Below are 23,736 nucleotides of genomic sequence, written 5' to 3' on the forward strand. Positions count from 1 at the left end.
TGGACGCATTATCTAAACAAATACGAAAATAACTCATTAAATTCAGAGGCCGTAAAACAGGGGCATTTTAAGGTGTTTTTCTTGGGAGGCGGAGAGGTTGTACATGAAATCAAGAAATTAGAGTTCATGAAATCCCGATCTTGCACGCTTCACCGTCCTGTTGCGCCACTGCCCCTCTTCCCCTGCTCTCATTTATTCTCTTATTCTTGGGATCGCTCTCCAAGCAGGCATGTAAATAATTTGACAGAAGAGTAAGTCCCAAGGCAACCCTCCACGGCTGGCCAGAGGTGAGAGACACGTGCAAAAGGCAAAAACGGTAACCAAGTGCACTGCCAAAGGGTGTTAAAACAGGGTGACGCCATTCTCAGGGAATGTGCTCGCTATAGAATCAATTTTTATTTTACTGTCACAACAAACAACAAATATGGGAGAGCGGGAAAACGAAACAAAAACTCAATAATTTTATTTTTTAAATTTGAATACACAGAAGCGTCGCATAAGCGATCACAGAAACAGTCACTCGATTATCAACACCAATTAATGACATACGATTGCAACATGGAACGCATTAGATTGCGAGGGTTAGCCGAGGCCCAGCCCCAGGCACGGGCGGGTCGGGTGCCGTTCCATCTGCAGCCGCATACGGCGCAATACCCCCCAACTGGTGAGTAGCTATGCGGCTCCCAAATCGCATTTGGCGTGTGCTAATCCTTAGGTCAGCCCAAATTCAGGGACGCTCGGGAGGATCTCTTCGGAAGGCAGCATTCGACCAGAGGACCACCGCCAGTGGCCGTGCTAATTCCAGTGCACCTTCGTTTAAATCCAAGCAGCTGGTGACAGCTCTCACTGTCGCATCAGCCCAAACGGCAGCGCCTGGGGCTCCAGCTTTACGTCCGGCTAAAGCTCCAGCCGGCGGGAAGATGACGAGGGAGTTTCTGCCTCGCGTGGCAGGACTCGCCCGCCGAGGTCAGCTTCCCCCGACACAGGTGAACCAATTCAAGACCTCATTGGCTAGGTCAGGGCCCAATAAGAAGATGCCACGCACTGTTGTTCAGAATCTGCGGGTGCTCGAGAATAGGACCGCCACCACCTGCGGAAGTGGTGACGCCAGCGACCTGATCGATCAGATTAGTGAAAGTCATGCCCAATGGATGGCGGAGATGCCGAAATCCAGCTTCACGTACTTTGGGCGGACAGATAATGACGTCAACGCCCCGTTAATGGAAGATCATTTTCCAGACGGACGCACGACCAGACGGGGCTCCACTTTTTCCGAAAAAACCTATGATGTAGCTTTCAATCTCGCTAGTGGGCCCGAGAAAAGCGAAGTACCAATAGCCTCAGCCTCGTTGGTCGCTTCTGACCAAGCGGCCGTGGATGCGTTTGCGGAGAGCTACCAGAAGTTGGTCGTAGGCCACAACCATCTGAAAAAGAAGCTCGCAAAGCTGACGTTGCTGAACAGATGGGGAGCCAATCATCAATGCATCATCGATCCGCTAGAGGACGCTGAAGGAGGAGGCCCACCACCGATACTCCCAACACCAGCGAAACCATCGACCAAGACCACCACCAACGCCAAGGCCAACGAGGCCAAGGTAAAAGAGGAACAGGACTACGAGTCCTCAAGCAGCTACTACACGCCCCCCCCCAGCTTCAGATCCATCAGCCGCATCCATCAGCGTCTGACCATCAGGAAAATGGAACTCCGGCACGTTACGGGTGAGGCTATGGTAATGCAGGAGTGTCGCACCTTCGCCAGGGTCCAGACTTTCGGCGTGATCGAGGAGTACAGTTTGAACTTGAATAGCATCATGAACGCAATGAATCCTGAGCCTGATCCCGATCCAAACACCGATCCATATACCGAAAAAGATCAGGAGATCATACTGCTACCTACTCCGGTTCCTGCTGCTGATTCCAATGCTGCTTCTTGTGGTGCTGGTGCTGGCGCCTACTCCGATATAATTCTACAGATGAACACCATGTGCCGCATCGCTCACGAGAAGATGGTGAAAAATGCCAATAACGACAAAGAAAAGGATATCTGGGCACAATTCTTTACCGAGATGGGACCTAGATTCATTCGATCGGCATCGACTGGCAATCGAGAGACGGAGATACCGTCTTGCGAATTTTTGGACTTATTGCACTCGAGGGCGCCGATGCATTCGATGTTGACATGCTTGACATCCAATGGCATCTCTACGCAAGCGCCCGAATATGAAGGTGAGAATGGATGGACCTCGACGATGGTCGAGCGCCTTCTGGTGACGGCGCTATCCTCTCTACCCATTCCCATAAAGGTGCATACCGGCACCCAGACAGAGATGCCAGAGGATCAGCCCCGGCCAACCACACCAAGACGCTCTGGTCCCAAGGCGACGAGGCAGGTGACAGTCGACAAAAAGGGTGTAGAAGTTTTCAAGAGAGTTCTGGTGGGGACAACCCAGATGCTGTTGTTCATCATGCTGATCGTGACCTGTAGCTATCCGGAGATCCGATGCCTCCCCAATTGACGTTCCACAATGACTCAGATATCAAAATTTTGTTTTCCACACTTCGTTTCCGCAAACTCGCTCAAAAAGAGAGTGGATCCAGAGGGAAAAATCAATGCTGATATATAAATTCTTGTTTGAGTCGATTATGCCCCATAGAAACATGCCCGAAACTGAAAAAAAAAAACAAATTCGAAGTCTATATTATTTATTTTGCATTCAAGCATTTATTTATTTTCCTATGAGTATGTTCTCAAATTGCAGATTTCCAAGAAGACAGAAATAGCGAAACGGTTCAAGTCAGTGATATATGAATCTAGGTAAGCAATCAGCATAGTGCTGGGGTAGTAGAGAAAAGAAAAGATAGAAGAGAAACGAAGATAACTAAGCGGCAATGAAGCCGTTAAAATCAAAATTAAAATATTAAAAAAGGCCTATAACGAGGAAGTAAAGGAGTACAGGAAAATGAATATTACATTATAAAAGAAATATGCTGTTATATTTTTAAAATCTTACAATAACGTGTTGGTACGTCCCATTCTGCTGTCGTTTATTCGAAATGGATGACTTTATTATTGAAAACATTCAAAATAATCATTATTTACAGACCGTGTTCAAATAATAAAGATATAGTCGTTGGACAGCGAAATAGTATGGAATCGGTTATGAATAGAAAGGGTGCATTGCCAAAGAGAGAGAGAGAGAGAGGAAGAGAAAGAGCGGGAGCTAGAGAGTGTGTGCGTGCGTGAGTGGAGAGCATGTGGAAGAGATCGTTCAGTTCATTTAAGCTCTTCCCAGTATTTCCAGCTGCTGTTGCCAGAACCTTCCCGGCTTCACATCCCCATTCCCCTTCCTTTCTTCTTTCTTTTATTGCGTCGCTTGTTCTTTTTTCTTCTGCTTGCAATGCAAAGTGCATTAAGCCGCTGTTGCTGCCGCTGCCTCTGCCTCTGCCTCAGCTGGCGCTCCTCTTAGCCGTGATTCCTGGCGCGGCTATAAATGACAGGTTCCATGCGCATTTCCCTTTCAGTATCGAGCTATCGGCGCAGGCGCAATGAACCGCTGGCTAACCTGTGGGTGCCTCTGCCTCCCCAGCCACCGCCACACATCCCGATCCCTAATCTCTCCCGCTCTTCTCAGTTCTACTTTTAGTTGGAGTGCTATCTGTCCCCGGAGGGTGGGGCAACACCATCCAGGAGCGCAATCTATTCGCCACGGAGCTGTTCCAGACCCTGGCCACGGACCGGCAGGACGAGAATGTGATCATCTCGCCGGTGTCCATCCAGCTGGCCTTGGGCCTGGCCTACTACGGGGCGGAGGGCAGGACCGCCACGGAGCTGCAGAAGACGCTGCACGCCTCGGCCAAGGAGAGCAAGGACGGGCTGGCCGAGACCTACCACCGACTGCTCCACTCCTACATCAAGTCCAAGACGGTGCTGGAGATCGCCAACAAGGTGTACACGCGGGAGAACCTCAAGGTGGCGTCCCACTTCCGGGAGGTGGCCCAGAAGTACTTCGACTCGGACGTGGAGGCGCTGGACTTCAGCCGCGAGACGGAGGCCGTCGACCGCATCAACGCGTGGGTGAAGCAGGAGACCCAGGACAAGATCGAGCGGGTGGTGGACAGCCTGGAGCCGGACACAAACGTGGCTCTGGTCAACGCCATCTACTTCAAGGCCCGTTGGGCGCGGCCCTTCAACGATGAGGACACCCGCGACCGCGACTTCTGGCTCGGCGAACGCCAGTCCATTCAGGTGCCCACGATGTTCGCGGACAACTGGTACTACTACGCCGACTACCCGGAGCTGGACGCCAAAGCCATCGAGCTGTTCTTCGAGAACATCAACATGACCATGTGGTTCATCCTGCCCAACCAGCGCTCCGGCCTGCGATCCCTCGAGGAGAAGCTGAAGGGCGTGGACTTCAAGCTGCTGGAGGACCGCTGGCAGTGGCAGAGTGTGTCCGTCTATCTACCCAAGTTCAAGTTCGAGTTTGACACGGATCTGAAGCCCACTCTGAACAAGGTAAGAGGGATTATGACTGGATTCACTGCATCCTCATCTCAATTTTGTTCCGCTTTCGAAGATGGGCATCAGCGCCATGTTCTCGGATTCGGCTGACTTTAGCAACATCTTCGAGGACTCGCCCATTGGCACTCGAATCAGCAAGGTGCAGCACAAGACCTTCATCGATGTGAACGAGATCGGCTGCGAGGCTGCAGGCGTCAGTTGTAAGTAGCATCCAGAATACCGACTCCCTTCTCGGACTATGCCCATAATACTCTGTACTTTAGATGCCGCTGGAGTCCCCATGTCGCTGCCCCTGGATCCGAAGACCTTTGTGGCCGACCATCCGTTTGTGTTTATTATACGCGACCAGCATGCGGTCTACTTTACGGGACACATTGTCAAGTTCTAGATATATGTATTCCCATATCATCAGCATTTCATCAATCAATCACTATAACTATGCAAATACATTTGTAATCGCTTCATTAATGAATAAATTGGAAGCTCTCCACTAGATTTAAAAGGTCACGGCTGTGCAATATGGTGTATGGGTCTCGTTATTGCACTGTTTATCGGAGACAAGTTTCACCACTGAAAGGAAAACCTGCTATAGGGGGAGGCATAATGGGCTAGCTTTCTTCGATCCTTACCGCTCATTCCCTTCACCTTGCGGGCACAGTTGAATATTTTGATGGTACACAGTTCCGTGTTGAAGTAGCAGCCATTGAAGGCACAAACCATCGTTCCGTCGGGAGTCGGGCAGGTGTTCGGGCATAGCCTTTCGGGCGTAGCCTCTTGGAAGGCTGCTTGGATGAGGGCGAATACTGCAATGAAGGATTGTAGTAAAGTGTTGTGGAAATCCTCCTAAATTGCTAGACAATACCAAAGAGGAGCACTGCAACGAGCTTCATGTTCGATCGATCCATGAAAATGATTCTAAAAACTTAAATGTTCTTCCAAAGTGGCAGGCGTGACTTCCAGCCATGCCAAATCCATTATAATGGGTTAAAGAATCAAATTATGATAAATGCAAGTCACAGAAAACCACTTTGGTACTAACGATGGGGTATTTGTGTTCGGTGTTTACCTCAATCCTGTATGTACCTTGGTTTCATTGGTGCCGGCCAGGAATTTTACTGATATTTCATGGCGTGGTCATGTTTACAGAGACCCGTCAGTGGGACTCTTTTATTGGCCTTTACGAAAGCTAAAAATAAACATAAAAGCCGTGGAATAAATATGAATATTATGGAAGTCAATTGCAATATTTAACTCGAAACTGAAAAACGGAACGTGCGACCAAAAAACCAAAAAATTTCAAGTGGGGAGAAATTTAAGCTGGATCGAAAACTGGAATCCGACCACTGCATACTCTTCCCCGCCATACACGATTCCATCAAGATTTCGTTGGATTATTCTTCCTCCGCCCCCCCCTCCCGGTGGGCAAGGCCCGTCTAGGATCTGGGATTAGTTAAATGAACTGTCAGATATAAGAAGAAACGAGTTTCTTCTTCAAAACAATCAAGATCTCTAGCCCTTCTCTGGAGTGGCAGGCAGTACTTGCAGACAGGGACAGAGATATTTCTGGCATTTGTTTTAAAAGCGCCTGCGCCAGTGCCTGTGCCTGTGCCTGCACCTGCACCTGCTGCTGGTGGTGCACTGGGAAGGGGAAGGGGTTAGGTTATTCGTTTTAAAATTCCGCTCACAAAACGAGAAAACAAAGAAAGAAAAGGAGAAACAGAAGAAACAGGGAGAACTTGTCAGGGCGCACATAAACAATTCTAACAAAGGGACGGACACTCGAGAGGAGACATGCCACATGCGAAGCGTTCCAAGAGGGAGCACTGCAGGAATTACAATTACAACGGCAGCAGCAAGGTGTATTCATGCAGGGTGAACCATTCACAGAAAGTGCTCTAACGTCAGTTGCATTTTGTAGCTCCCCTTGATTCAATATACTTTGCACAGGGAAGGGAAGAGCTGCCTGTGGCTGTGTTCCCAGTATCAATCGTTCTGCGATTACCAGTATTTCCAGTGCCGAAAGAGCGAGCGCTCGGGAGAGCGACCCCCAGTGGGAGAGCGTGCTAGTCGGCGCTCGACTCCCCGATTGGAGTTCGTCGTTGGGGCCGATCGCAGCGCGCCGTCAGTCTGCTTTCAGACACGATCACGCGCGCGCACTCTCGCCCCACGTTGAAAAGTCCATGCTGCGCATGCGCGAAACGGAGTGAAAGAAACGTTATTGCAACTGCGACTGCCCCCGCGTTTTGGGCTGGCCTTCTTATCAAGTGGCGAGGATCGGATCCGGGGCAGCTGTCTCTCCCGCCCGGGGCTTGCGTGTGCACCGTCCCGTGCTACTGCTAAAGGAGTTTTAATGAATAAAAAATATATACATATATGCAACAAGTTGGCCGCGGCCGCTTCCACTACCGCAACCGTACGAGTATATGTATATCATTTTATGTGTGTGTGCGTCTCAGTCTGTGTTTTTGTGTGTTTTGGTGAAGTAAGAAAATGTGCATCAATTATTTTAAATGGTCAACTTAATGCCCCTGTTCCAGTACCGCGGCGTCAGTCCATGTCCCTGCCACAGCGCGACATCCAATCAGCGCGAAATGTCCGCCACTTTGTGCGACTTGCCCCCAAACACAGATCCCCAGCAGTAAACACAATTACGGCGAATGGAAGCCAAACGTAATTCGGGTCCGCGAACCAGTTTGTAGTGCCAATCCACCAATCGACAGGCACACTGCACCTCCACCTCCACATCCACATCCACATCCAGTCCGGCCAATGTTTCTCCCAAGAAACACAACTGCAAAAAAGTTATAGCCAAAAAGAAAAAAACCTAATAATAAATACGCCTAAGCTCAAATTGTTGTCAGTTTTGTGCGGCTTTCGTTGATTTATGTCCGCGATTAAAGGAAACACAGCAACAGCAGAAAAGTCAGAAAAGCAGCGACAGAATACGATAATAAATAAATCCGAGGAGAAATATGTGCCACAAGGCTGCACCCCACCCTTGCCCCAAGTGAATAAACCCCCCGCCCCCAGTGAGATACCTATGAATGCAAATCAAGCGAAAAACAAAGCCACAAGGCAACAGCTGATAAAACGCCAGAGATAAGCAAAACAAGGATAAATCCCCACCATGGATAAACCCAATCAGATGCCCATGGAGCTAGAGAGGTGAGTGTGCCCCAAAAACAAATTGATTTGAAATGTGTACATTTTATGCAGCGGAGGAGCTCATGAACCAATAGGATGTATCGCTTCTCAAAGATTGTGCACTTTTCATTAGCTAACATCGAAAGAAAACACTTAACACCTCTCCAGATAGGTTTCACGCGAATTTAATAAATTTATTACTGTCAATCCAACCACAATTTTGCTTTTTATTAAGCTTTTATTTAGCTGTTTGCTTGGGAATTATTCAACAATATAGTTAACAAAAAATATAAAGTATTCCAGAGTCCGCCTCAGACATACGCATAGTTGGCTATGTGCCCGATGAAGGCTATCGAGTCCCTGTACTTCACAGCAAACACGAACGGATGATCGGCCTCGAACTTCTTGGACCTCGAGAAGAGGCCCTTGAGAACTATTTGTGGGAGGGAATTCAGTATACATATAGCATATAAAGGCTATAGAGGGACACAATGGTCCGTATACTCACCGCCTGATTCTAGGGGCTGTTCCACTCCCGCCTCCGACACCTCAACATTGGCCTTGTGCTCCACGGCATTGATGAAGTGGCTCACGAACATGCGGTACATGTTGCTGAAGTCCCCGTCGCGGGAGAACATGGTGTGGACACCCAGCTATGTGTGCGGCAGAGGAAGACAAATACTTCAGTTCAGTTCTATTCGGGGATACGAGCGGAAAAACTCACCTGTTTGAAGGGTTTCTCCAGGCCCAGGCCAAAGGTAACGCTGAATTTGGGCAGCAGCACCTCCACCTTCTGCTGGCTCATCTCTCCGATCTCCGCCAGTAGGTTCTTTCCCACCAAGGACTGCTGGAGGGATCTCAGACCATCCTTGCGGTTGGGCAGGAGCAGCAGCATCGAGAAGTCCGCGTTCTGGTAGGGCAGCTCCACGACCTTGGCGTCCAGGGTGCGCACCTCGGCATAGTTAAAGTTCTGCAGTGTCCACATGGTGTCCACGCGCACGGACTGTCCGTTGCCGGTGCGGAAGGAGCGCTTCTCGGTCTTGTCCAGCTTGAAGGCCTTCTGCCAGGGCGCCGCAAAGGAGACTCCATTCACGATGACGCCCTCGGTGCGATCGTTGAGCAGCTCGGCCGCGAGGATGTCGGTTATCTTTCCATTGGTCTTGGTGGCGATCGCTCGGTTGATGCCATCCGCTGTCCGCTTGTTGTACGGCGGATGGAAGTCCAGCTTGTCGATGTTTGAGTCGAACTGGCGCTGGGCCACGTCCCGGAAAGAGCCCTTGAACTCCAGGTTCTCGTTGATGTAGATGTTGTTGGCCAGCCGCAGATTGTTGTCGCGTGTCAGCGACTGCTGGTAGCTGCCAAAGCGCTGGCTCACCTGGTCGACATCGCCTGGACCCAACCGCAAGCCCTGCTGGAGCTCGCTGGCCGTCTGACCCTTGGCTCCCACGAAGGCCAAAGCCATGGAGCTCTGGATGCTAGCTGGCGAAATCACAACGTTCTCATTCAGGTGGTCGGCGCCCACCGCATTGTAGAGATCAGCGGCCAGCAAATTGCGATCAATCGAGGGATCAAAACCTGCGTTGGTCTTTGCATGCGAGAGGCTCACGAGGAACACTAAAGGAATGGAGCGAATGCATGGTGTTAGTTTGTTAGCGACACTTTCCCTACTTTCCCCAAGCAGCGAGTATAAGCCTTCAGGAGCGAATGCCTTTATCATAAGTAGTCATAAGAACATTCTGACTGCTCTGTCCAACGACACGTCCGCAAGGGCACGTACTAAATGTTTCGGCCCACAAGATTGTCCCCTCCTCTATATGGAATATTGTGGATCTGAACCCATAAAACCCTCAAACCAGATCGTATGAGTATCTGCGTATAAATTGGAGCTTACGTAATAGGCAGCTGACGATGACAGCCATGGTCGTTGAATTTATATGTGTATACGTATGTCGTATAAATGGCTGATGGGGCGGCTCCTCCACTGATTCGCACTTGCGACAGACCCGATCGCGTCGGAATGTGAACTGAACGGGCAGTCGCCCGTCGATCCGCCTTGGAGGCTGTGCGCGATGGGACTCTCACCGAATTCAATTCAATTCAATTCCAAGCGGAGCTCTCTCTCTTTTTCGGGGTCTGAGAGGCGCAGACGGACGGAGTGTTTACAAACCATTTGTCACCTTTGGCTTACTTCGGTCTTCGTTTATTTGCTATGAACTAAAACTGATTTGAGCTCAACTCAGGGACTGATAAGGCGATAACCCCAAAGGCTGGAGTCAGTCGCGTTGAACAGAATGTGAATATGCATTAGGCGGCCGAGGGCACTCAGATGTCGACGATGTGGCCGGCCAGCAGCAGGGTCTTGTCATTGCCGATGGCGTAGAAGAACGGATGATTGATGACCAGGGGCAGGGCGCGTCGAAACAGATCCCCAAAGGCTGTAAAGACGGCAGCTGATTAAAGAGAGGCTTCTTCTTCGGACACGATACCCAGCCGGATCACAGTCCACTTACAGAACGAGTCGCCGGCGGATCCGCCCTCCTCCTGCAGCTCCAGCAGCGTGCTCTGGGCCATCTCGCCCAGATGGGGGGCCGAGCTGGCAAGCAGCGAACTGAAGACTTCGCTCAGCTGAGCCTCCGCTGTGAAGAGTCTCGTCAAGCCGGACTGCAAGACAAACATGGAAGGGGGGATGTGGCTTACAGACTCTACTAGCTCAGACGGAAACGCCCTATTTCCTCACCTCTTTCAGAACCTTGGCGAGTTGTGCGTGCACCAACACCTGGAACTTGGGCAGTGTGAGGGCTATCTTGCGCTCTTGCATCTGTCCTCTGAGATACTGCAGATCGTACTTCCCCAGCTGCTGCTCCAGCTCCGACAGGCCATCGGCCCGCCTCGGGAAGATGAGGAGCAGCCGCAGATCGGCTGTGGCAAAGGGCAGCTCGATCAGCTCCGCGTCCAGAGCGGCTACCTCCGCATACCTGAAGCGATGCTGCCCAAACATGGCCTCCACCAGCTTGGGCCGCTGTCCCTCGCTGAAGAAATTGATGCGCTGCGTTTCGTCCGGGTCGAAGCTCTGGGCCCAGGGTGCCCGGAACGTCACCGCCGACACGTGCAGGAAGGGCGTGTCGTGTTCGGAGATGGTCTCGAGCTGCGAAGCGCTAACCAACTCTCCCACGCTGTAGTTGCTGCGGCTAAGGAAGTCGTAGTTGATGACCTGGGCGGCGCTAGCGGGGGTCTCCCAGTCGAGGCGATGGCTGCCGACTCCCATTTGGGCCGCGAGCGCCTGGAACTCGTCGCGATAGTTGAAGGTGAAGCGCTGCAGGGTATAGAAGTCGCTGAGGAGACGCAGCCGACAGCCCACGGCAGAGGATTGCTTCAGTTCTGCGAGCAGTTCCCGGAGTCCACTGAGGGCCTGTCGCGGGCTTCCCGCATGCTGCAGATCGAGAACATCGCGTAGTTCCCTGGCGGCAGCGGAGTCGGGATCGGTGCCAGCATACAGCAGCCCGAGAGCCGCCTGCACGAGGACGGGGGAGACGGCCACGTTGACATTCGGCTGACTCCTTCCCAGCCTGGAGGAGAGTCGCAGCCCGAAGCGATAGTTGGAGGCACTGGCTGCGGCTGCTCCCGGACTGCCCGAGGCCTCGCCACCGACTGCCAGCTGCTGGATAGCCAACAGCGTCAGTATCACAGCCAGAGTTAGGCCGGAGAGTGGGTGTCGTCTCCAGTGAGTATTGATCATGCTTCCAGTTGGGGGCGGGCTGGGGCTATTCCAAGCTTTGGCTTTCGTAGTTAGTGGTCCAGTGGCTTAGACGCAACTAAGCGTCGCGACGTCAGACGACGCACGAGCTCTCATTCATGGAAATTCAAAACACTTCGAGACATTGAGTCGGTCCACAAAAAATTGATTGTGAAGCGAAAAGCTCGGCATTGAAATTCTTTAGCGATACCGAGGGGTATACCGAGTCGTCATGGCGGAGCGCCGGAGAACAAACAACAAATCGAACCCCACAATCAAATTGAGAGGGAGAGATAGAGAGAGAAATACGCTTTTAGAGAGAGGGAGTGATTCTATCCAGTTTTCTTATCGCGCACGAAACGATTTCAAGATCAGGCTTTGACTCTCCCTCTCTGTCATTGTCTCAGTGGGCTTCTCTACACTCAGAAAAAAAGTCTACAAGCATTGAGCCACGAACATTAGGCACAGATGGGTATGAACTTGGACATATTTGGGGATGGTGGACCCAGAGAAAAAGAGCATATACTAAATATAAATATATTTAATATTTAATTTTGGGTGTGTTTCTTTTTACTACCACTTTACGTTCGTATATTCGAGTCTTATTCCAGGGCTAACAATTAGTGCGTGCTTTTCTAGCGCCTTTTTTCTTCAAGTGCAGGCAACCTTGGCTGGAGGCTATTAATTATGGCCAGCTTTCAGCGGGTATTCCAATTACTCATCTGGCTTGCCTCGGCTGCCACTCGGGCTTTCCCCTCTCTCTATCGCTCGATTCAGATACACTCGTAGTGCGCATGAGGAAGTTCTTCTCGATTTGAAAAATGATTGAGAAATTCGCTATTTATTTATAGCCACTCTAGTGAGGCAATGGGCTGTTTCTGTGGCTGTGTCTGTGTCTGTGTCTGTGCCTGTGGCAGCGCCGGGCCAGGCGTATGGCTGAGATCGTGGCTGGCTCCCCAAACGGGTTTGCCAACTTACAGAAGCAGGCGAACAGCAATCGCTGGAAATTCAGAATCAAAATCAGCGACAGAACGAGAATTCACGTGTATGGCTGGGAAAAGGCACCCACCGCCTTGGAATCGGAATCCCAGTCTCATCTGAAGGTGCAGGTGCAAGGGCAGTAGGGGAGGATAGAAAGGTTATCGGTTATAGAGCGAAAGGTTATTCGCAGCGAAGTAGTCCAGGAATATGAGTATTATTCACTTTATTATATGTTTCACAAATGCATCGTTCTCTAGCCTATAGTGTGTCGCAGGATTGAGTGAGGGGAGTCGCGTAGAGTGCGAGGGGGGCCATCTTAGGCCATCGCCGTGGGCTGCAGCACGTGGCCGATGAAGAGCACCGAGTCGGGAGTGCGGAGGGCAAAGACGAACGGATGATCGGCATTGAACTCCCGCGACTTGACGGGCAGAGAGAGTGGCACGAACTTGGCATCTGGAGAGGGCGAGGGGAGAGAGGAAGTCAAATTAGTCCTGGAATGGGAAATCCTATCGAGAGAGAGGGAGAGGAGTACTCACATGAAGCTGCCGCTGCCTCGGATCCTGCCTCGTTCACGTTGAGGAAGGCCTTCTGCAGGATTTTGGACACCCGCACGGGGCGGTCCAGCATTTTTGTGACCTGAGAGCTGCGTGTGAACATCTCGCGGACGCCGAGCTGCTGCAGGGGCTCCGTCATGTCCTGTTCGAACTGGATGCGGAACTTGGGGATCCTAATGGTCACCGTCTCCTGGCGCAGGCGCGCCGCAATCCTGTTGAGATCGTTCTGGGGACGGGCCAGTTGCTGCTCGAGCTGGGCCAGGCCATCCACTTGGTAGGGGAGGAGGATCAGCATGCTGACCTCACTGTCGGCGTAGGGCATCTCCAGGGCAGTGGCGCCAAGGTCCGGGAGATCCGCATAGCCGAACACGTCGTCATTGAACATCATGGCCACGTTGCTGGGGGCGCCGCTTCCACGCCGGAACTTGCCGGAAATCGTATCCGTGGCGGAGAACTCGGTGGCCCAGCGGGCCTTGAAGTAAATGGCGTTCACCAGCATCGCCTCCGTCTGGCCATCGATGTCGCTGGGGGTGACTAGTTCCCGAATCTTGTTTCGAGTCTTGTCCGACACCCAGGCGTTTATCCAGCCAGCCGTCTCCCTGGAGCGGCCCATATCGACGGGCTCAATGCCCGAGGAATAGTAGTATTCGGCGTACTCCGGGTAGTCATGATTGATACCCCCCATATTCTTGTTGTAGAACATCCGGCTGGCCATGGTCAGCTCCGCGCTCTGCAGCTGCCGCCGCTGCTTGATCAGCTGTCGGAAGTCCTGCCCCACGGCCTGCGGATCGGGGCCGAATTCTCCTGCCTGCTGCAGCTCCTGGGCGGTCCGGCCCTCGGAGGCCCCATAGATCATGCCGAGCAGCGCGTGCACCGATACTGGCGAGAAGACCAAATTCTGTCTCTGCGATCTGCTGGCGATCGGCTGGAAGAGCTTCGAGCTGAAGCGATCCTTGAAGCTTTGCTTGGCCGGAGGTCGCGTGGGACTGTTGGAGACCGTGGGCAGCGGCACCTCATTGGCACCCAGCACATTGGCCGGCTGTCTCTGGGGCGGTATCTGGCTGTTGGGATTTTGGGGCTGTCTCTCCTGGCTGTTTCCCGGCGGCTGGACCTCCTCCAGTGGCCGTTGGTTGTCTGGCGGGCCCTGGGTCTGCGGCAGGACTTGCCCCTGAGCTCTGGCCGTTGACGGAGACGCGACTGCTCCTCCAAATCGCGATGCGAGGTTGACGGCGTATGTCCCCCGGTAATAGGATTGAGCAGCCACGAGGTAGGGGCCCATCAACAGGAGCAGGATTACTGAAATCGGAACAGAGATTGGAGTACAGATCGCGCCGCAAGAAATGCTCTTCCTCTGCTTACTGCATTTGCTTGCCATTTTTGCTGTTATCTCAGCCGCTTGACCCGTTGTTACGTTACTGCTTACGTCCCTCCGCTTTTCCACTATATTTAAATAAATATAAATAAATTCCTTGTCGTCGTCCGGCCTGCTGGGGTGTAGTGCTGAGACGATCAGCACGATTGCAGCTTTAATACAAAACTGATCATTCGCCCGTCCCAGGGGCGAGCTCGGACTAAGAGATGATCGCAGATCGCAGATGGCAGAGAGAAGCGCGAGACAGAGAGAGAGAGAACCGGTCCAGAACACGACTGAGGCTATAGCATACACTCGTACATATGCTATATGCTGGGATAGGATCGGAGAGCAGCAGCAGCAGAGCGATCCGGCAAACCAGTTGAGCGGAGCACAGCGGAGTCGATCGAAGCTGAGCTTTGTGCTGCTCTCCTCTCCGTCTGTTTACAGGCCGTTGAGTAGGGAAAAACCCCAGCACGGCACTGCTGATTCTAATTGCACAAAGCAATACGGGTACAGGCATCTATGCATAATGCCCCCGGACTCGAGAAAACACACACACATACGAAGAATGCCTGGTTTTCCCGATCTCTGCCCCCGAATGGGACGTTCTTGGGGCGGGCGCGTGGGTTGCCGCTGCGATTCCCATTCCCATTTCCATCCCATTTCCATTGCAGTTGCAGTTGCACTTGGCAGAACTCTGACGTGACTCATCCGAATGGATTCGGTGAAAGAATCTCCAAGTGGAAACCTGACGAGAGTTCTGTTTGTTGTATTTATAGAAGCATTATCTTGGTCTGGGGATCGACTCATAACTCTGCCACTTCCTGCTGACATTTTTATGCTACAAAATGCTACCTAAGCCATTAGATAAATTTTACATTTCGTAGTCCCAGACCATAAATATTAGCGCGAGAACCTAATTAGGTATTCCTCTCCCGGGAGAATCCAGCAGATAAAACGAAAGACCTCACACGGGGTCTCTTTCTCTCTCTGCATCCCAGCCTGTTGCAGCTCCGTTTTCATTTCCATTTCCAGTTTCTCTTCTGCCCCAAACGCAACCTTCTTAATTATGTAAAACTCGAACACGAAATGCATTTCATATCAGCACTTCGCTTCGTCCCCCCTTCCGCTCTCAATCTGGTTCGCTCTGTGACCCAATTGCAGGCGGCCGAATGTGTAAACATAATTTACTCCAATTAGAGTCTCCGCCGCCTTATTAGTGCGCCACGCCCACGGCCCCGCACACTGCCACCGCCGCCTGTTGCTTCTGCAACACGGTGAAATTGGGGCACATTCAGAGTACATCGCAGATAGTAGGAATACCCCGGCAGGCATAGGCACAAAATGCAATCAATAAATGCAGAGGAACCGGAGTTAAAAGCCGAAGCGCGGCAGTTGGGGGCACAGCCGAGAGCTAATTGTGGTGCCCCCAGGTGCGTTCATTCCATTCCATTCCATTCAACTCTGTCCCTCTCTCGCTCTCTATGTGTTTTGACTGATATGAAGTTAAGTGTTTTGCCAGTGCAAACAAGAGCATGCCTCCAATAAACAGAGGGCGAGCGATTTCGGTTTGATTTGGTCTAGGGAACGGAGTGATTCTGTTGGAGGGCAGCTGGCATTCAGAAACAGTTCCTCAGATAGCTTTTGGTACCACTTTCAGCTGTCACTTGAAATAAGAATTGCTTCAATCAGATGCTATCTTTCCCAAGTGCCGATAAAGGAAAATATTCCACAGATGAATCAGTCATTCACATACGTGTATTAGAAGATGCTATTTCTCTGGGTGTACAATTCAGAGAATATTTATTTTTTATTAGATGATAACCTTTAAAATTCTAATAATTTAAATCTCCCTCTTCTTGACTTCCAATGAAAAAGAATTAATTTTTTAAACACAATTCGGGCTGATAAATCGAAAGAAAGACAAACTAAGTCAAAGATCAATCCGAGATTCATATGAATTGCAGGGAAGTAGAGCATAAATCTAATACAATTGTTCATACGAAGCTTGAAGGAAGAAAAGTACAGTCTGCCTTTTCTCTGCATTCCACTATTCATTGCAATTTCCTTCAATTATTCACTCAATTACGCTCGGATACATGCCCCCCTCTCCAACACAGGCCACAGTCGGGGCGGTGCAGACCGCATGAAAATATTATAAATTGTCACTGCAATGTTGCCTCAATTAGCGAGTGCAACATGTTGCCGGTGTGGCAGGCGAGGCGGGCGAGGCAAACCACAAAAGCAATTTGTTTCTGGAAACCGACTCTAGTTGCCACTCATTAATTTGCGTGCTGAGTGGCGACTCGCTGAAGCATTAAATGGCATAGCAGGAGGAGGAGAAGGAGGAGTAGGAGTGGGTCTCCGATGAATTGGAGGTGGCAAATGAGGCACACACACTGACTGTCCGTTGGTTGTCCGTTGGCTGTCCGTTGGCGTTGCTTACAACAAAATCGCATTAAATTGCACGTTTGCCGCACGATTTGCCCGATTTGCATATAATTATGGTAAATAAATCATAAAGTCGCCATCAAAATATTTACACATGCGACTTCCAAATGTGGCGAGAGTCTTGCAGCCGACAAGACAAGTCTGTCTGGCTCTGCGGCCAGCAACATGTTGCTAACGAGCCGAATGAATGTGGGGACTCTTGCGGAGAACGCACGTTCCTGGAGCCGCTCTGCATCCGGAGCTGGCATCAATTAAAGCGACATAAAGAAAACTTATAATTTTCCTGCAACTTAATCATAGTCGGCATTCTTTGTCCCCCCTGTTGGCTTTTCGCCCCATGCCCCTGTTCTGTACCACTGTGGAGCCACGTAAATGCGGCCGATCATGCATTTAGCAGCACTTATAGAAATTGCTGGGGAAGCTCCTCATCCTCTCCCTCCCTCCGCCTCTCTCGGGTCTTCCTCTTTTCGCAAGAACTGGACAGCGAGTGCGGGGGTGGTGGAGTATCGAAAGGGAGCAACGGGTAGAGAGGAGAGGAGACTGGGGGTAATCGCTGTTTAAATTTGTACTTCGTGATGCAATCATTCTGAATGTCGGAGAGCTCTGGAGAGAGTCTCTGGTTCTGGCTCTGGCTCTAGCTCTCGCCTATTAAGCTCTTTTTACGATAGGCGCCATAATGGGTCGAGCCTTAACACACACACACACACACACACACACACACACACACACACACACACACCCCCATACAGATATATACAAGACACCCACACACAGAGATTGGGAGAGAGAACAGAGCTGAGGTCAGCAGCCAGTTGTGTTGGGCTCCATTGTTTGCAGCTCCTTTTTTGGGCTTGGCTCTGGGGCTCTGGCTCTGGACCTGCACTCTGCGTGTTCTTTATTGATCTAAATTTGTGGTTTGCAAATTTGTTGGTCTCTCAAGTTCTGTGAAGAGAGACAGAGACAGAGCGAGAAAGAGAAAGAGAGAGCCAGTCTGCTGCTTATCTTTTGGCATTCCATTGGCATTTGGGCCGAGGAGCAATTGCTGTTATTTCCTTTATAGATTTAACTCCACTCTAATGAGCCGAAATCTTAAGCACTGCCATCTCTGCTGGCGGCCCATGTCTGGCACTGGTATTGTAATCAGTTAACGCTTAATTGGGGCCCCAGCCACGCCCCTGAATCTCTGGTGGGGCATGCAATGGTGGGCCGCCACGGCTGGGAATCAGAAGCGAGATTAGGCGGAAGTACCGCTAAAGCAAACTGCTAATGCCAGTGGCAGCCTTTGTGGCTGGCATTTTGTTTTATTTCTTGTAACCAACTTCTCGACTGGCCAATATATCAGAAAGAAGAAAAAATAAAAAAGTGGATGAAAAACAACAAGGGAACAAGCCCGCATGTAGCAAGTACAAGAAAACGAGCGGAACACCCTTTCATTAGAGTAAAAACCAAGGCGAAAAACAACAACTGCAGAATAATGATGAATTGCGGCATTATCGCACGGTAATACCCCCATGGAGGAGACGACGACGACGACGACGACGACGACGACGACGACGAGACCCAGAACTACATAGGAAACTGGAGCACTCAGGCACGAAACGAACAGGGCCAGGCCACGTCAGGGTGGAGACCAGGGCAGAGGAGACCAGGCCGGGCCAACAGAACAGACCCAAGACCATGCCAGATCCAAGAGCCCGAGAGCCCGAGAGCCAAGAGCCAAGACAAATATGTAATTGGCCGGCAGACACGAAGGTGCGCGAGTATCACGTACCACACAGCCAGGCTCAAATGCATCGACATGATGATTTATTTGCATTGCAAAAGACAAGAACATGGCACTGTGAGAAATCGGGGGAGGAGGGAACAGAGAGACACTGCTCACAGAAAGAAAGTTTTTTCATTTCCCATCAAGCTTCGAGGCAACAGACTCGTATAGCTACATAATTCTTGGCGAAGGTCAAGTGTTAGAGGAAAACCCAGTTCGTCTGCCAATTAAAATCACTAGCAAGTGCGAATGCAAATCCTTTTCTTTGCCCAAGCGTTTCTTTCAGTGCGCTTTGAAGAGAGGAAAATCCAACACGTAGTCGTGGCCAATTTCCCGAACAACTTAATTGAATTGTGCTCTGGGCTCTGGGCTGAGTGCAACGCCTCGTATACGCAATGTTTGCTCCTCTTCAGCTACGCGGCTATCGGCGGCAGTCGCTCATTTGCATTTTCCAGTAAGCACGCACGCAGAGACCCCTCCCGTAGATCGACCTTAGATGCATAATACGGTTTATTTCTGGTGTGTACTCGGTTGGCCCCAAACTCTGACACACCCACACCCAAACCGGAGCAGAGCCGAGCCGCCTTCAACTTTAACATTTTGCCACGGATCGCGGACTTTGGCACTTTTTGTGGGTTGCAATTAAACGTTTGTTTGCCACAAGAGCGAGAGACTGAGACTGTCTGCAACGCCCAAAAGTCTCTCGCGGATCCACCCATGACGATTGCCTTTGACATTTGGGCAGCTGGAATACTGAAAACAGGGAACAGGGAAACGAGAAAAACGGGGAAAACTAAAACCAATTTAAAAGCGTCAGGGATTTGAGGCAGCTTGTTGTTTCTGTTTCTGTTTTCTGCCATAACTAAGCCGAGGCCCGATCGCTCTCTCAGATCGCTCCACAGAGCCTCAGAGCCACTGAGCCACTGAGCCGCACCTTTGTCGGCCTGTCAAACTGGAAAACTGGCCAAGAGCCAAGAGCCAAGAGCAGCAGCCGGCCAACAGTTTTGACAATTTACCACCAGCTCGAGCTTGGATTTTGGATCTGGACTCTAAACTCGATGTCCGATTCCGACTTGGATTCGGACTCGGACTCGGACTCGGACGTCTGTCTGACCATTTGTATAATTGGCATCTCTAATTTTTTGCTCTTGCCGGGTATCTTGGCGGGGATCCCGATCTCCCCACTGCACTCACTGCCTGGATGGCTGGATGGCTACCAGTCGGAGCCGCATGCCCGCTGCCCGGTGACTTATTATGGAGTTGGTAGCTGGAAAATTCACGATCAGCGAGCGGTTCTGGCCGCGGCCGGTTGAGCGTGAGTAATCGGAAAGCTAAGCGCGTTGCATAAATATAAAAAAGGAGAAAAAATGGGAAAAATTGTGTACAATAATGAAACTGGTTTCTGGTTTTGGGGCGGCAGCTCTAAGAATTACAAGCTCGCACTCTTAGAGGGAGAGAGAGATAGAGAGAGGCCGAATGTGGGATAGAGGGAGATGTAGCAACATGAGCCAGTGTTGCCATAATGCTTGTCATAAATTCTCCAAATTACCCAACACGCCGCGCGGTCTCTCCGGCAGCCGCAGCTAATGTCGAGAGGCTCTCCGGGTCTCGGGTCTCGGGCTGTGCCTGATTGCAAATTGTGTGACAGCGGACTGCGCTCCGCTCCAATCCGCTCGGCGTAAATTGAATTTATGAAGCTCTCTCTCTGACTCTCTGCTACTTACTCGAAGGATTAATTGTCCCATGAAGACAGACTGCAGCCTCCAAGTCAGTCCATCTGTCAATCAATGTCTCTCTCTGCCCCATCCCTTCTCGGACCGATAATTGATATTGATTTCAAAACATGATCTTCAATCGATGGCAATTGATGTACGGTTCCATTCTCAGTCCATTGAACTTGTCTCGATTCAGAGATCGTACATTTGACATCAGATTCCCATTCCCCTTCACGAGAAAGCCAATCACAATTTTTAACTTGCTAGAATTTTATTAGAATTTTATGTCTCGCTTAAGCGCTGCCAAAGGATCATTAAAGTCCGACAAAAGACTTCTTATGTGCCCTAATATAGAGTCATAAAGTATTAAAAGCTTCCAACTGCTAGCATAAGGCAAAATAAAGATTACAGTCATCTCAGATTGAATAAACAAAATGTTGAAATATCTGGCAGTAAGGAATAAACAGGAAATAAATTCGATACTACAGTAATTCTTTGAACATATGAGTTCTTCGGGTATCTCTTAAATTGAACAGAAGAAAACATGTTTTTTTAATTATAAATGAATGATATATTCCCTGAATAACTCTCACTCTAAGGATTGAAGGGGGAGTAAAGTTATTTCCAACTTCTTGGCTTCCAGCACCTGAAACCAGACAGATATTAGCCAAACATTAGCTGGAGTTCTGGCCGCGCGAAGACCAACTTTGACTTGGCTAATTGCAAATGTCAAAGTTTCTCTCCCACTGATCTATGGACGGGTGGTATTACCTCTTTTACCTCTGACTGTACATTTGTTCATATGTATAGTATGTGTGAGTGTGCGTTAACTGTGATTCATTTGCCGTATAGCGCGACGAACTTGTTGAAAATGGTTTCTAAAGTTTCTAACTTTATGGCCAACATTTTGTAAACTTTATTCCGCTTTGTCCACTCGGAAGGCACTTGAAGTTGTCGTTGTTGCTGTCGTTGTTGCTGCTGCTGCTGCTGTCGCTGGTAGGTAGCTCAAGTTCCTCACTTTGAGTTGAGTTTGAGTTGTCAAGGCCCACGCGCGCCTTCAAAAGCGGCTCGGACTGAAGCTGAGGCTGCGGCTGAGGCTGAAGGCCTACCCTACGAAACGATTTTAACATTCTGTTACCGTTTCTTGGCCTTTCTACCAACAACACTCGATTATGGTTACATATGTACTCGTATGCTGCCGCGTATCCATCCCATATACAATATTCATGCGCATTACGCACATTTGCGTAACAGATTCAAGTGCGCGATAAAGAGAGTCTCAAGTGCCACACGGGAGGCAGGAGGGAGAGGCGTGAGGGAGAAAACATTAAACATTACCCACAAAAAAACAAGAAACTGTTTAAAAAAAATATATATACCTTCTCCGAGTGGCGGCCCCATAGTTGGGAGCATTACGCAGCAATACAAGTTTTCAAGTGCTCGCCGAAAAGGAGGGAGGGGGGAAAAAACGGGTGATGAAAAAATCCCAGAGACTGAAATATTTTCTGTTTTCTGTTTCGTATTGGATTTGATGTTAGGCCCATGACCGGTAAAGAGTCTGCAGAAGTCTTGCGCCTCGGTCTAGGAACTGGTTTTCTCATCGTTTCTCATTTTTTCCAATCTGAAAATTAACTGTGTTTTGATTAATACCCGATTATTCCGAACCGATCTGAGCTGAACACTGCATGTGTCCATAAATTATGTTTCCCCTCGCCGACTGATGTTCCGACTGTTCTGGCTGCGGCTCTATCGTAATGTGTTAAATGATGCTAGAAAGTGGCTCCAACGATCAGAACGGATGATGGAAGGTCTGCCCCGGATGACAGACGTAAATTGCAGGAGTTTTTGCGTAATTTATGAGCAGTTTTCCCCAACTAATTGGCCTAATTATGGTGCAGTTTACTGCGAGGACAATATAAATTGCAGCCCAGCATTGGTCCGTCTCTGTCTCCCCTAGAGAGACGATGGCGATTCACACTTCCGCGACTGGCCCAGAGTTTGTTTTAGCCGTGGCAGTTGTGGCATCAGTTGTTGCTCTTGTGGCAGTTGCAAACGGCAAACAACAAAGGCAGGCAGGCAGGCGGCATCGACAGTCAACGGTCGACAGCTTGAGAGAGTCAAGAGTCGCCAGTGCCATCGCCATCGCCTCGCCATCGCCGTGTTGCTCTGTGTGTCTCTAAACTTGAGAATCGAGTGCAGGGAATGGCACCCAGAGCCAGACTTCAAACTGCAGCATGTGGCTGGGGCAGGGGCACGGGCAGAGGCAGAGGCAGCTTCGGCCTGCAGTGTGTCTGCTGCCAACATCGTGACTAATTACATGCGACATAAAATGAAAGAAACCCCATGCCCAAAGCTCCAAGCTTCACTGCCAGAGAGACAGAGAGAAAGAGAGCTACAGGTAGCGGTAGAGGAAGAGTAAGAGGCAGGAGCAAGGAGCAGGGAGCGAGAGCTAGCAACCAGGTCGTATACGTAATTGAAGAAAAAGTATCTGAAAATTGCCAAACAACAACAGCAGCAGTAATTGGCAGGAAAAAGGCACCAGCAGCAGCAGCAGCAGCAGCAGCAGCGCAGCATCATCCACTGAAGTCTTGCAACTTGACAATTCAATAAAACTTGAGCTCTTATTGCCATTCCAGTTGACAAGTCTAATAATCAGCTTTTGGCCATGACATGGCCTGGACTTTCGTGTAATTTGAGGATTTCCAGTGCTGTCAGCTAATTGAAAGTCGCCTCTCTCTTTCTCTCTCGCTCCTTCGCTCTGAAAGAGCGTCTCCCATCTCCCTGTGGCGGCTGTTCATTAAATCTGCATCTGTTGCAGTTGCATTCTCCTGAGCCGAACAATTTATGTGGCAAGTATTTTTAGAGCTGGCCACAAAAAAGTGCAATTGCAACAGCAACAGCAATCGCAACTGTTGTTCTGTTTCTGGTTTCTGGAGGCTGTTCTCTGTTTCTCATCCTGAACGCCCACTGGCATGCCATTGCCATCTGCTGTTGCAACTTATGCTGCCGCTGCTGCTGCTGCTGCTTCAACTGCTTCTACTGCTTCGACTGCTGTTGCTGCCACACGAAAATAGCGCAAAGTAGTGCATCAATAAACAATAACAATGCTCCTGCTGCCGATGCCGATGATGCTGCTGCTGCTGCGGTGCAAACAAAACAGGAAAAGCCAAAGCAGATCTGGCCGGCCACATGTGCGGATGTTGCAACAACTCCAGCCGCTGGCGAGCAGCGCCTGTCAATAAAACAAAAAACAAAAAAGAAAAAAAAAAAAGAGGAATAGGAGGAAAATCCGAGTAAACCGAAAAGTAAAGCAAAGTGTGGCAGGGGAAAATAAAACATGTGCAAGTTGTGGCCCGCGGTTAAGTGAAAGAAATAGCTGCCAATAGCGGAAATATTAGCGTTTGGCCTGGCTGCCGATCCCAGTCGAGGGAGCCCGAGAGAAAACTCCAAAGGAAACTCCGAACAAAGCCCCGTGCCACCTAGAAGACAATGTGTTTATTATTGCATAGAAAGATGG

General features: G+C 50.1%; 7 protein-coding genes across 7 annotated transcripts in view; 3 read left to right on the forward strand and 4 right to left on the reverse strand.

Moving 5' to 3' along the window:
• The first annotated feature begins 460 nt into the window (after window positions 1-460).
• Window positions 461-2,697, forward strand: LOC6590902. Its single transcript, XM_002015543.2, has 2 exons — window positions 461-664; window positions 721-2,697. The coding sequence occupies exons 1-2, from the start codon at window positions 541-543 to the stop codon at window positions 2,514-2,516; spliced, it is 1,920 nt and encodes a 639-aa protein (XP_002015579.2). The 5' UTR covers window positions 461-540; the 3' UTR covers window positions 2,517-2,697.
• Window positions 2,698-2,795: 98 nt separating this feature from the next.
• Window positions 2,796-4,926, forward strand: LOC6590903 (serine protease inhibitor 42Dd). Its single transcript, XM_026984987.1, has 4 exons — window positions 2,796-2,815; window positions 3,633-4,516; window positions 4,578-4,722; window positions 4,786-4,926. The coding sequence occupies exons 1-4, from the start codon at window positions 2,806-2,808 to the stop codon at window positions 4,908-4,910; spliced, it is 1,164 nt and encodes a 387-aa protein (XP_026840788.1). The 5' UTR covers window positions 2,796-2,805; the 3' UTR covers window positions 4,911-4,926.
• Window positions 4,927-4,967: 41 nt separating this feature from the next.
• On the reverse strand, window positions 4,968-5,412 carry LOC6590904. The gene is made up of 3 exons (XM_002015545.2): window positions 5,385-5,412; window positions 5,152-5,325; window positions 4,968-5,092 (listed from the first exon to the last, which is right to left on the reverse strand). Exons 1-3 carry the CDS (start codon window positions 5,410-5,412, stop codon window positions 5,019-5,021), a joined length of 276 nt encoding a protein of 91 aa, XP_002015581.1. The 3' UTR covers window positions 4,968-5,018.
• A 1,969-nt stretch (window positions 5,413-7,381) lies between these two features.
• Window positions 7,382-23,736, forward strand: part of LOC6590905 (protein prickle) — a 52,843-nt gene continuing 36,488 nt past the window's right edge. Inside the window, exon 1 of the mRNA XM_026984984.1 lies at window positions 7,382-7,687. Coding sequence (XP_026840785.1) covers window positions 7,650-7,687 — 38 coding nt within the window. The 5' untranslated portion in view covers window positions 7,382-7,649. The remainder of the gene's footprint in view (window positions 7,688-23,736) is intronic.
• On the reverse strand, window positions 7,868-9,701 carry LOC6590906 (serine protease inhibitor 42Dd). Its single transcript, XM_002015547.2, has 4 exons — window positions 9,558-9,701; window positions 8,391-9,280; window positions 8,175-8,319; window positions 7,868-8,099 (listed from the first exon to the last, which is right to left on the reverse strand). The coding sequence occupies exons 1-4, from the start codon at window positions 9,583-9,585 to the stop codon at window positions 7,978-7,980; spliced, it is 1,185 nt and encodes a 394-aa protein (XP_002015583.1). The 5' UTR covers window positions 9,586-9,701; the 3' UTR covers window positions 7,868-7,977.
• LOC6590907 (antichymotrypsin-2) lies at window positions 9,845-11,915 on the reverse strand. Its single transcript, XM_002015548.2, has 3 exons — window positions 10,404-11,915; window positions 10,177-10,327; window positions 9,845-10,101 (listed from the first exon to the last, which is right to left on the reverse strand). The coding sequence occupies exons 1-3, from the start codon at window positions 11,400-11,402 to the stop codon at window positions 9,989-9,991; spliced, it is 1,263 nt and encodes a 420-aa protein (XP_002015584.1). The 5' UTR covers window positions 11,403-11,915; the 3' UTR covers window positions 9,845-9,988.
• Window positions 12,587-14,439, reverse strand: LOC6590908 (alaserpin). The gene is made up of 3 exons (XM_002015549.2): window positions 14,294-14,439; window positions 12,917-14,230; window positions 12,587-12,833 (listed from the first exon to the last, which is right to left on the reverse strand). The coding sequence occupies exons 1-3, from the start codon at window positions 14,307-14,309 to the stop codon at window positions 12,697-12,699; spliced, it is 1,467 nt and encodes a 488-aa protein (XP_002015585.1). The 5' UTR covers window positions 14,310-14,439; the 3' UTR covers window positions 12,587-12,696.

The sequence above is a fragment of the Drosophila persimilis genome, unplaced genomic scaffold, assembly GCF_003286085.1.
Source record: "Drosophila persimilis strain 14011-0111.01,24,50 unplaced genomic scaffold, DperRS2 tig00000002-arrow-pilon, whole genome shotgun sequence".
In the NCBI taxonomy this organism is placed as follows: Eukaryota; Metazoa; Arthropoda; class Insecta; order Diptera; family Drosophilidae; genus Drosophila; species Drosophila persimilis.